Genomic DNA, 12,128 nt, shown 5'->3' on the forward strand with positions numbered 1-12,128 from the left:
CCGGCCATACCTAAAAGCGCAGTTCCAGGCAGAGAACTGGCCCACGTGAAATCGCACCCAGCGATTATGTTAAGGCAGTTAAGCGTTTTGGAATCGATTCGCATAAAATATGCAACCACTAGAGGCGCTACATTCACAATCGCAAAAAAATAATCGTTACCAAATTGTAACAATTCATAGGATCGCTACGTGCATACAAACCATCAAGGCCTTTGTGGAAGTGTATATAATTTCAACAGCATTGGTTTAATGCAAGCCCACTGGACCAGTTTCGATATACAATGTCTCATCAGCAGTTTAACACGTAGGCTTTCGCGACCAATATCCATAATACAGTTTTTTTGTGGTTAGACCGCGTAAATCTAAAGGTAAACCCCGCCACCACCAATTAGTACGGATTGTCACGTAAACAGAACATGCCAATTCGTTACTAGTGTAGTGGGCTCAAACGGCCACTCAGACGTACTGTTTGAAGGCAACACATTTTATTAACACCAACAACACCACATAGTAACCTATGGTTGTGGTCCAGCAGGCTAACCACACCGACTACCCTGGGAGTAGCTACGACGGACGGGACCCCAGCCTGGGCCCAGGTCCCATGTGGGTCTTCTCTTCGGACGTTCATAGTTCATAGTTTCATTTATTTGGTATAGCCCTGTGAGTCATTACGCTCTTGAATCGGGTGCAACCGCAACAAACAAAAACATGAACAAGAAAACATCTTAAAGTGATTATGTGACTGTGCAAACAGAAAATCCAGGAAAAAAACATCAAAATATTCCTGAAATAGCACCGTACACCAACGCTGTGTGCAAAAATCCCAGTGGGATGCAAGTCAAACAACAACAAGAAGAAAACTTAGATTAAGGCCATCAGTCTAACTCCGTACTACAATAAACAAAAACATGGCCAAAACCAAAAAACGTTTTCGAAATCACCAAAATAAAAGCCATAAATGCAATGTAACAGTGATCATAAGGACTGTGACCGAATTTTTTACAATAAACTACAAATAAATTGTAACACCAAAATCTAGAGCTATATTTTAGGCCACTGAATAGCAGTGGCAGCTAGGGGTGTACAACTCCTCTAGAGCAGTTTTGAGTGAAGATCTCATAGGTAGTGATTCAAGTTGCAGTTTATTGGCAATAGCATTCCAGACCCTGGGGGCATCAATAGCAAAGGCCCTTCCTCCGGTTTTTGTACGGCAATAGGGAATGTGAAGCTGGTAAATGAGCGAAGACCTGAGGTCAAATTTGTTATTTGAAACAGCGAGGAGATCCAGTAGGTAGTCTGCGGATTTTTTTGTAAGTACATCGTTAATAAATAAGATCTGGTGCACAAGCCGTCGAACATTAAGAGATGTTAAGTAGTCGTAGCACGTAGATTCTTGAGGATCACAACAGCAGCCGGTCCCACTGAGAGACCGGCTTTCATGCTCTCTGGCGGGGCTCGCTCCGCCCCTAGCTACGAACACCTCGAACTATCGAGAAGGATCTCCGCTTCCCACGTGGTCCCCCCAGCCCCCCTTTTGGGGGTCCCCGGGTACGCGCCTCCGGTCACGTGTCCTGGTACTGCATCCGCCTTCGGTGGTGTCCGTGCTGTCAGTGTATTGCGTGGCGTGCCTTTCCCATGCTGGCTACTAGTACAGCAACACGTGTGTTGGAGAGCAAATCCACAACATTTACAAGCCGAGTACGTTTCGCCAGTAATTGCAACGAGCATCATCAGCAGTCAGGCTGGCTTACAACCAATGTTCAACTTGCTTCAGCCATGGTCTGTCCACTGCTGGATGAAGACTCCCTCCACCCAAAGACGCCGCAATCTCTCACGCTCATGCGATGCAACAAATGCGCCTTCCTGTACCCATTCATTCACCAGCACGCACTGAGCATTGTGAAGCATGGTCATATAGCTCCCCCACACTGCATAGGGAGAAGGCCCCCCCATGTAAGGGGCCGTACATAAATGACGTCACGCACCTGGGGGGGTCAGACATTTGTGACGATATGTGACGGGGGGGGGGGGGTGAGAAATGTGACGTCACATGAAAATGCACAACTTTAAATAAATATAGGCAACACGTTCTACTTAATTAAATATACTTTTTACTAAATGTTCTATCCTACAACATCAGAGTGCAGCGCCACATTAAATACGCACTACAATGACAATAGTTTAAAGCGATTTTAAGCATGTTTTAGGTTTTTTTGTGGGGGGGGGGGGGGGGGGCAGAGCTTTGCGACGTCATATTTGAGGGAGGGTCTGACTTTTTATGACGCCGTGTGACGGGGGGGGGGGTCAAAAATAATCCAAAATCGCGTGACGTCATTTATGGACGGCCACTAAACATGAATAGGCTTTACCCTTTCTGGCAATAAAACAGGTGTCGGATCGTGTAAATATAAATGTGTCGTGAAACCCGCCACCACCCGACACAGCCGATGAGTAAGGGTTGTCACGTAAACAGAACGTGGCAATTCGTTACTGATGTCTTGGCGAGCAAAGCCGCAAATATTTACAATCTGAGCACGAGGTGTGAAGACGTCCAAACACCAGATACCGATTGCAGGGTATCGAGTCTGCGTTAACCACGCATGATAGTGGCGTGTAAGATAAGTAATATTTAAAAATACTTTTTTTTAAACACGCTTTAATGAAATGTACCGTACGAGTAATGTGGCAGAACTCCACGACTTCAGGAAGTGGCCCCGAAGCTTGCCATAAAGTAAAGGGGACCGTGGTTATTTACAGCCAACGTGAGTTGAGCATGGACAATTAGACCTAAGCCGAAACATGAGATATGAAAAAGATTGTTTAAAAATATGTTTTTATTTTAATGATAGAATATAGTATTGTCATCAGTATGACATACCTATACCATTCTAGATTTGAAGCTTTCGTGACTGCAAGGATCCATACTCTTTGGTTCTATTCGGTAAAGTCACGTAGGTAAAAAATTAAAACAACAAAAAACACGACGTTTCGGCCACAACACAAGCGGCCTTCAACACAAGATCCTGGTCCGGTTCAATACAGTACACAAAATCCGTGACCTGATCCCATCCGTGAAGGATGTCGTTCCTGACTTACAGTACCCCGGGGTTTACAAACTGAGTTGTACCTGCGGTGATTGCTATATCGGGGAGACAAAGCGACATGTCTCTGACCGAATTCGCGAGCACAAATCAGATTTGAAACACGGCAAAACGAATTCTTCTGCCGTAGCTGATCACTGTTTCAACGCTGTGGGTGATCACGATATAATTTTCTCCGATACCAAGGTCCTTTGCAAACCGACAGGTTATCATCTGAGATTTGTCCACGAGGCAATTCAGATTTACAAACACAGACACAATTTCAACCGAGAAGATGGTTTCAAATTAAGCAACCATTGGAAAGATGTTCTAAATCGAACCAAACATTAAACTAATTTCAATGGTACAGTATCTTTATTTCAAATAGTGGCACTCCAAACTTCCAAGGTCGTGATTTTTGTTGCTTTATTTTTTACCTACGTCACTTTACCTAATAGATCCTTGCAGGCACGAAAGCTTCAAATCTAAATGTCAATGGTACAGTATATTTATTCTAGTAGTGGCATTCCAAACTCCCAGGGTGGTGTATTATAATCTTGTGCTAATTCCAAACTTTGTCAGTGGTGCGTTTCATGCTAATTTCCTTTGTCAGGGCGTTTGCTGTTTGCCCCCTCACAGCTGGACAGGTTGGTCCCTTCACCTGATGAAGGCCGCTTGTGTTGTGGCCGAAACGTCGTGATTTTTGTTGTTTTCATGTTTTACCTACGTGACTTTACCGAATAGAACCAAAGAGTATGCCTATACCAATTTTGCGGTCGATACGACATTGGGAAGTGGGTTAAAATTGAGTTACAGGATTTGAGGATGCGACAACAGAGTGAGTTTATTAAAAGCGTGTAAAATAATGTTTTAAAAATGTTTTATTTTATTTTTTATGATATAATATAGTATTGTCATCAGTGTGGCATAAGTATACCAAGTTTGCAGTCGATAGCACATTGGGAAGTGGGTTAAAATTGAGTTACAAGATTTGAGGATACAACAACAGACTGAGTTAAATAAAAGCGTGTAATAAAAGCGTGTAAAAAGCATTCGATGAATATAAAAAAACACCAATATTGATAAACTAGCCTTTTACCCGTCCAAGGGCGGGTGTATTGCAGTAAATATGAAACTTGCAAGCGAAAAGCACAGACCGCGACGTGATATTAATTGCATCAATTCGTGTGCAATTTGTAAGGCCGCGGTGACACACAGAGTTATTTAATTTAAAGGTTAAAATCCCTTGTTCATCATGACGTCATTTTTTACTTTGATGTCTCAACAACAGCGTCACGTGACGTGAGGGTTCTGCCTTTGTCGTGAGGGTTGTGAGCTGACGCTGAGGAGGGGGAGGCGCCTCGCCCCTCCCCCATGTGGAGTGACGTCAGCCGCTAATTATTATGAATGGAAGGGAGGGTGTCCATTTGGAGAACGTTACCTGTCAATGATTATTAATGAGGGGGGCTGTTCGATGTGGAGTGACGTCATCTGCTCATGATTATTAATGAGGGGGGCTGGTCGACGTGGAGTGACGTCACGAGCGTTACACACAGACATTCTTGGCTCATTATAGTAGGTACAGTATAATGTAGTCGGTAATGGGGAGCTTCACGCAACGCAACGCCGCCATGCCCCACATGACTTCACAGCTGAAGCCTGAGAATCCAAGGGAAGCCACGCCCTCCCATATTTCCCACTGCACATAGGCGCCGCTCGCTCCGCCCACTGCGCCGGCGCCTCGGAATTGCCGCCTTCCCATTGGTCAAACTCGCCGTCGAGCTCCGCCTCCCTCCCTCTTCGCCCATATGTTGCCCGCCGCCGTCCAATCGCGGTAGAGATCCACACCTAAGCGTGTTGGGAAATCGTAAAGCATGGCCCAGCCGGAGCCGAGTCCGACATTCCGGCTTTTGTGGTGGTAGCAACAACAATGAAAACAACCCCACAATAATGCAACAACAACTGCTACGAACAACAACAAACGACTAGAATAACGACCCAAACACACACACACGCGCGCGCTTCTTTGCTTACTACTTGTGGCGTACGCGAGAGCGCTGCGCCGCGCGGCCGGGGTGAGGGGAGCTCTGCGGAGAGCGTCCAATGCCTGGCGGGGCCGACGGGGACGACGTCGCGTTCATGTTTAAAGCCATGCGTGAGTGGCCTCCCTCGGCCTCTTACACACACACACGCACGCTGCCGGGTGTCACTCCACTGCTGGATGTGGACAGCCCTTTATTGTTGATGCCACTATACTGGGAGGGAGGGATGGCCTTCTCACGGCCGCCGCCGGCGCGCGGTTATTTGCACCGTTCACATTCGGCGCGCCGGTTCCAGTGCGGGTCGGGAGTAACAGGGATGCGTTGATAACAGGCAGGACCGTACAACGAACTGACTGCGGTGCAGCTGGAATTTGCTGAACTGCCCTGCCTTCTGTTGCCCACCGTATTGAAGCTGCTGCTCATCGCTACCTGTGTGTCTGTGCGCGCTGTTGGCGGTCACCTAATTCAAGCCACCTATGCGGTATAACGAGGCGAGCAATGTGGCGAAATTGGGCGCATTCGGCGTGATGTGATCATAGGTCTGTCAGCTTGTGTTTCATGAGATTCCTGGTGCATTGACATCGGGGATTAAAATCACGTACAGGTGTACGCATCGGAGGCCACGGGCGAGTTCGTCCACGAATGCAGACCAAAGTGCAATGTGGCACCGCTCTCGTGTACTCGCAACCAAAGCCACGTGCACCCCGTTGGTGTACTCGCTTAAAAGTATAGGCCACGCGAATGTACTCATAGCTAAAGCCACGTGCTTTCGTATTTTGTTATAAGCACACCACGCCTGAGCGCCATGTGTACACTTGGCTTATGTAATGTGCAGTCTACCACATTACTGTATTGTTACTGAAGGATTTAAACTTCACCCATTGATTAAAAGTTAAGTGTCATTTGTTACACATCCGAGGTCATACGCAAGTACCCCAATGTAAATTGTACAGATAAAGCCATGCCCATGTACTACAATGATAAACACACACCTAGGGTCATGTGTGAATATGTGGCAGCATGGTGAGGCCATCAAAGAAGTGAATTGACCATGGCTGATGACGGCAGTAAATCTGAATCCATTCGCAAGTCGAGCGTGGATGTAGCAATTAATGTTCAGCCACGTCAAGCTATACTTTAAAGCGCTTGCAACTGTAGCATCAATGTAAAGGCATGTGTCATAGCCAGTTACGGACTGGCCCAGGCGTTTGTAAACACACCATAAACACACCGGCCGAAATTCGTGCTGTGGACAATTTATTTCAATGGGTTGTGCGATGACAAACTGTATACAGTACGAGCTAGATTTGTGATGTTGGCGTATTTGCGTGGTTTTGCCGTGCGATCTCATTGGTTCATTTTGGTTGCTCCCAAAACAAATGGGCCGGTGAGAAAGAAGCTTTGGGGCTGCAAAATATGGGACTTAATGCTAACTGAGAATGTATATAATCATTGGAGCATACACAATATATATTTTTACTCTGCTAACATTTGCAATTTCCCCACGCATACCAGCCCACCGGCCCTCGGAATGAACCAGGCCCACCAGGCATTTGCCTGGACTGCCGTTTGGCCAGTCCGGGCCTGATAATATAGCCTTGTGCAAGTGCAGCACCTAATATAGTAGAGTAATACACGGTATTAAAAACGGGTAGTGTTTTTGATTTTGTAATTCTTTTGCAGTGGAGAGAGACCCGAACAAGCGGCGTGTCAAGCCAGTGCAGAACCAGCTGCTGGAGGCAGCATTTGGTTACGACAGCTCAGACGACAGCGATTTCAATGTCGATGAGGCCTCAGGTAAATGAAGACTGTGGTCTTGGATAACCTCAATTCACCTTCATGTTCATCTCCAATAGAAAATACACATGTAAAGATCACCCCTCCACCATTTACATGTAAATATCACCCCTCCACCACTTACATTGTTCCAATTTAAAGTCACAGGTCATTAACCTATTTGTATATTTTTTTTAATGGCCTTTGTTTTGTTTCTGGTTTGTTCCATTTGTAGTCGTGTTTTCTGCGTTAGCTGAAATATACCAAGATCACATCATGGGTGTAAATTGTAAATAATCGTTTCTGCACAATTGTATTTGTATCGTGTGCATGAATTTTGATTTAAATTGAATAATTTGTGCATTGGTACATGTCTGTTAACATCTGAATGCATATAAAATTAAATGGCTTGGTTAGGTTCTTCTGGTACAGATGGTAGCGATGCAGAAAGTAAAGCTTCTGAAAGCAAAGAAGAAAAAAAAAGCAAAGATTCTGAAAGTGAAGACAGCGAAGAAGATGGTCATGGGAAAGCAAAAGAAGCAGAGGGGGACAAATTCAGCTCCGATTCGGATCAGAAGGAAGTTTCAAGAAAACGTGAATCTGGAGCCAAGGGGAAAGAGAAGGGTGGACGGCAGCAATCGAAGGGGAGTGGTGAAGCTGCAAAGGTATGTAATGTGGAAAACAAATTGTCATGTGCCATCAGTGGTACTTACAAGCCTGGAGGTCTAGGCTCTTAAGAGCTTGTGAAAGCTACCAGTAGAATATTTAGGCAACAATCAATAACAGACATTCGGTTTCAGTGTACAGTGTATGAACACAAAATGGGTTGTATACTGTTTGTTCTCCAACATGATGTCTGGCATTTCGTTCCATGTGCTGGGACCTTTTCCAGTAACGGAAGAACATTCAGTTCCCAAAGAAGCTCCAAGCACGAACTGTTAGCAATGCTGAACACGCAGTGCAGCCTGAAAAGGCAGAGTTATAAAGCCCAACCCAAAACCTTACATAAGTATAAGTTTCTTCCATTACAGTAACAATGTATGATGGGATTTTGTATTGTTCTGTAAAAGCACATTCCCTGCATTTCCACGTTTAATCCATTTGAATTAAGTATGAAGCATATCAATAATAAACTCACTTCTTGTGGGTGAGGGTGATTCAATGCAAATATTAAACCTGTGGTAGCCATCTTTATATACCCACAAACCGTTATTGCAAGGCATATCCTTTCACCTGGCTTTTTAAAAATTGGTTGGATGATTGCAACACCTAACCTCCAGTTTTGGCAGCTTTAAGCCTACTTGTAATTTACCACCTGTGCACCGTGTGTTATTACTTGATTGCAGACACAATTTCATTTCAATTAATTATACTGGTAATTCTACAAGTTGTATTTGCTCAAATATAATTCGCCTGAATTAGAAATCCCCAGCGCTACAGATGTCGTTATTTGCTGTCATTATGTCATTTGCACAACACTAGAGAGATGCTGTTATTTCCTTACAGAACATTTGAAATGTCTAAACAATTCTTCATGGGTTTAATAAATGCTCACATTTAAAGTGCATTTAAAATGGATGCAGTTTGTGCAAGTTGATATAAATACTGACCACATGTTTGAATTATTTCGGTTTTCAAATTATATTCTTGGGAAAATCCCATGGTTAATATGTTGTGAGTGTAATGCGAATTTAATACAAAGGGACAATAGCTGTTTAAGGCTGTGTATAACTGGTATCTAGGGATGAGAATCTTGTGAATAATTTGCGTATATACTGCATATCATGTGATCATGTTTCAAAAACCTTGCAAAGTGTGTTGGTTTAATTTAGTTTTTTGCTTCTATTTTACTAATTGCAGTTATTTCATCAGATACTGTGCTCAGCACAGCAGTAACCAAATTACATTGTATTATAAGGAAAGCACAAAGCATATTTTTGTTTTATGGGCACATTAAATGATTGTGAACAATTAATAGCAAAAAAATGATTTACACACCGGGGAGATCTGTTTGAAATGCAATAAACCCTAGCCATTTATGTGGCTTTTCATTAGATTCACAGAAGGGCACCAGCATTTTCATAACTGTGTCAGGGTTTGATAAATGCTAAATTGTTCATGCAAAGCAACTTTAATTCTGTAGCTGCAATGAACACTGTGGCTCACACACACTCTTAATAGTCTACGATGTTTCCAGATGTTATGTACGTAGACAGGCCTACAGACAATACATATAAATTGTTGAGGACAGCCCTATATTTGAAAGTAAAACTTTTAAATTTCTAATCTTCTTACATTTGAAGCAATGTACCTGTGTGAATAGTGTTTTTTGACATGGAGGTCACATCCTAACCTCTGAAAGCTATTGTAAACTATACGTTTCTTATGGATGTTGTTGACACTGCTTGCCTATTTCCATGGCCTATGAAATGGTAAAATAATTGATAACCGCTGCAAAAAATTCTGAGGGTCATATGCCAAATCAAGCAGGTGTGAGAGCAATTAGTGTTTCCTCTTAGGATAGGTACCTAATCATTATAAAGGTGCCATGTTCATGGTGGATGTGATTCTTAACCTCGGTGACAATCTTCTTTTCTCGAATGCAAAGGCTACCCTCTCGACTAGACGGCCATTTTTGATTGCGAATTAATGATGTGGTCAACATTGTTTATTAAGACTTTGATAGAAATGTTTCGGGGCAGGTACACGAGTTATTTATGAGAAGTATATGAGCGTTGGTATCATATAGTACATTGTGAGATCACGTGAGATTGCATTTGGGGTATTTTCGATGTTTTTGTTCTTTTATTTTTTAGAAGACCAGCTCTGGGGACTCGGAGAGCAGTGACAGTGAGAGTGCAGCTTCTGCCAAAAACTCGAATGATGATGCACAATCAGCCAAGGATCAAAAGAGGAAGTGGGACTTTCGCCGTAAACGCAGTACGCCAGCCGTTGTGCTGACAGAGCAGGACCTGGGCAACATGGATGACTATGACAGCGAGGACGACAACGACTGGGACCCCGAAAAAGTTGGCAAAAAAGGGGGTGACTCCGAGGTACTCGTACACACGGCCAATGCTAATACTGACATTAATCTATGGTTGTATTCACTGCTTTATAAATAATATGGACATATACAGCCATTACTCTTTGGTTCTTTCGGTGAAGTCACGTAAAAAATGAGATCAAATAATAATAGAATACGACATTTCGATTGCAGCACAAGCAACCGTCAGGTAATAATGAATGAGAAAAAAAACAAACATAGTAAACTTAGAAACACAATGCAACACAGAGAGCCGGCCAACACAACAGCCAACACCCCACCTGGCTGACCACGCTCCTCCAAAGAATGACAAACAGAAAGACAGCGCCACTGTGTCGAGGCCTTAAATAGAGAGAGGGGGGAGGGGTTGGGGCAGAGGACAATGAGAGAGTTGTGTGGAATTCCGGACCATAGTGGCCGGAGGAGAGACAATGGACTATAAACAAACCAGCACGGAAATATTTAGAGCAAGAAAATCGGAAGTTTGAGAAAGCAAATTTTGTAAAATTAGGAAGTGTAATGCAATGCAACACGGTCGGTTAACACAACGCATAGCCTGGCTGATTACGTTCTAACAAAGATTGCCCCCCTCCCCCCTCTCTCTATTTATAGTCCATTGTCTTTCCTCCGGCCACTATGGGTCCGGAATTCCACACAACTCTCCCATTGTCCTCCGCCCCAATCCCCTCCCCAGCCATGTTTCAATCCATTGCTTGATGAAGGCCTCCCCATGCCTTGTTGTTTGACAATTCACCACGCTGGTCAATTTGGGTTGATGAAGTGCAAGAGGGGGGGGGGGGGGCTTAGAACATGTTCTGATATCACTTGCCACTGATGTTAACCATGTACAGGAATTAAGCTCAGGTATGCAGGTATACAGCGCAGTGCGCTCATCACTGTAATATATATATAGATTTTTATTTCCAATAGGGGATATCTTTAAAAAAAAGAGTAAACAGCCTAGGTTCTTCATTATGTGAAAAAGTGAAATACAATTATTTTACTTTACCTTTTGTTGATTGTCCAATATATAAGAACTAACCACAATTCTATAAAATGTTTTTTTAGTTAATTCATTGTAAAATTATATGACTGTATGGTAGCTGGGATATGAAGTTGTGAAATTGGTTTCATTGTTACAATGGCATAATATTTAATCCTATATGTTTAAATCCATATATACCTACAGTATAATTTCTGTGTTGTAATAAAGTAAGGTGCATGTGCATTTTCTGGTTGAGTGTGTGAATGGATTTTTCTTGTGGTCGACCTGCAGCTTAGCTTTGACATAATCATAAATGTGTTTTATGCTCGAACATTTCAAACCCTCTGTGGAACTCTTCAGTCGGAGGGCTCAGACGGCAGTGACGAGAAAGGACATGGCGGCAACGATGACAGTGAGAGCGGCAACAGCAGCGACAAGGACAGCAAAGGCAGTGATGATGGCAGCGATGATGAGGAGGATGAGGACGGTGATGAGAAGGAGAGTGCAAAGTCAGAAGAGCAGGAGAGTGGCGATGATGTGTCCGGTTCGGAGAGCACGGTGGATAAATCTGTTACCATCGGGGAGCTCATTGAGAAAGTAGCAAAGAAAAGAACCAAAGCTGAAGTAAGGAAATGTTTCCTCAGCAACTACACAGTGGTTTAATTTATGAACCTGATAATATGACACAAATTAACCTATTTTTATCTATTATTAAATGTATGAGCTCATAAACATACCCTATTTCAGTTTTTAAATATTTAAATCTGTGGAATGATGTGTTGTTACTGCTTTAATGTTTGTATAGGAGTCTGTGACATCCAGTAAGACCTCTGGAGGCAGGTCTTCGCAGAAGATGCAGGAGGTGCTGATCTGCAGCGTGTGTCTTGGTGAGAACAGTGAAGACAGCAACGAGATTGTCCAGTGTGACAACTGTGGTGTCACAGTCCATGAAGGTACGTGTATATACCAGCACATGGTGGCCTATGTAAAGTGCCATTGAGCATGTAAAATGTATTTTTTATCTTTTGAAACATCATGAATATTATTATGCGTGTTTACCCATGAAAGCCTCATATAGTGTCATGACTATTTTTCACGAGTCTGTCCAAGTTTTTTGCAGGAGGGGCGATGATTGCTATGTATATTCTAATATATTCAATCAGTGTTTTGGAATGAAAATAAGATCCTATTTTAGCTCA

The 12,128-nt window shown here is 43.3% G+C and overlaps 1 protein-coding gene across 4 annotated transcripts in view; it reads left to right on the forward strand.

Annotated features, from left to right (window-relative positions):
* Positions 1–4,911: 4,911 nt before the first annotated feature.
* PHF14 (PHD finger protein 14) overlaps positions 4,912–12,128 on the forward strand; it is a 42,708-nt gene continuing 35,491 nt past the window's right edge. For all 4 annotated transcript variants that reach the window (XM_032945910.2, XM_032945911.2, XM_032945912.2 and 1 more), the window contains exons 1-6: positions 4,912–5,235; positions 6,806–6,919; positions 7,316–7,563; positions 9,715–9,954; positions 11,290–11,553; positions 11,735–11,882. In XM_032945910.2, the coding sequence (XP_032801801.2) occupies positions 5,184–5,235; positions 6,806–6,919; positions 7,316–7,563; positions 9,715–9,954; positions 11,290–11,553; positions 11,735–11,882 (1,066 nt within the window). In that variant the 5' untranslated portion in view covers positions 4,912–5,183. The remainder of the gene's footprint in view (positions 5,236–6,805; positions 6,920–7,315; positions 7,564–9,714; positions 9,955–11,289; positions 11,554–11,734; positions 11,883–12,128) is intronic.

This window comes from Petromyzon marinus, chromosome 4, assembly GCF_048934315.1.
Source record: "Petromyzon marinus isolate PM22_M1 ecotype Great Lakes invasive population chromosome 4, UKy_Petmar_22M1.pri1.0, whole genome shotgun sequence".
NCBI lineage: Eukaryota > Metazoa > Chordata > Hyperoartia > Petromyzontiformes > Petromyzontidae > Petromyzon > Petromyzon marinus.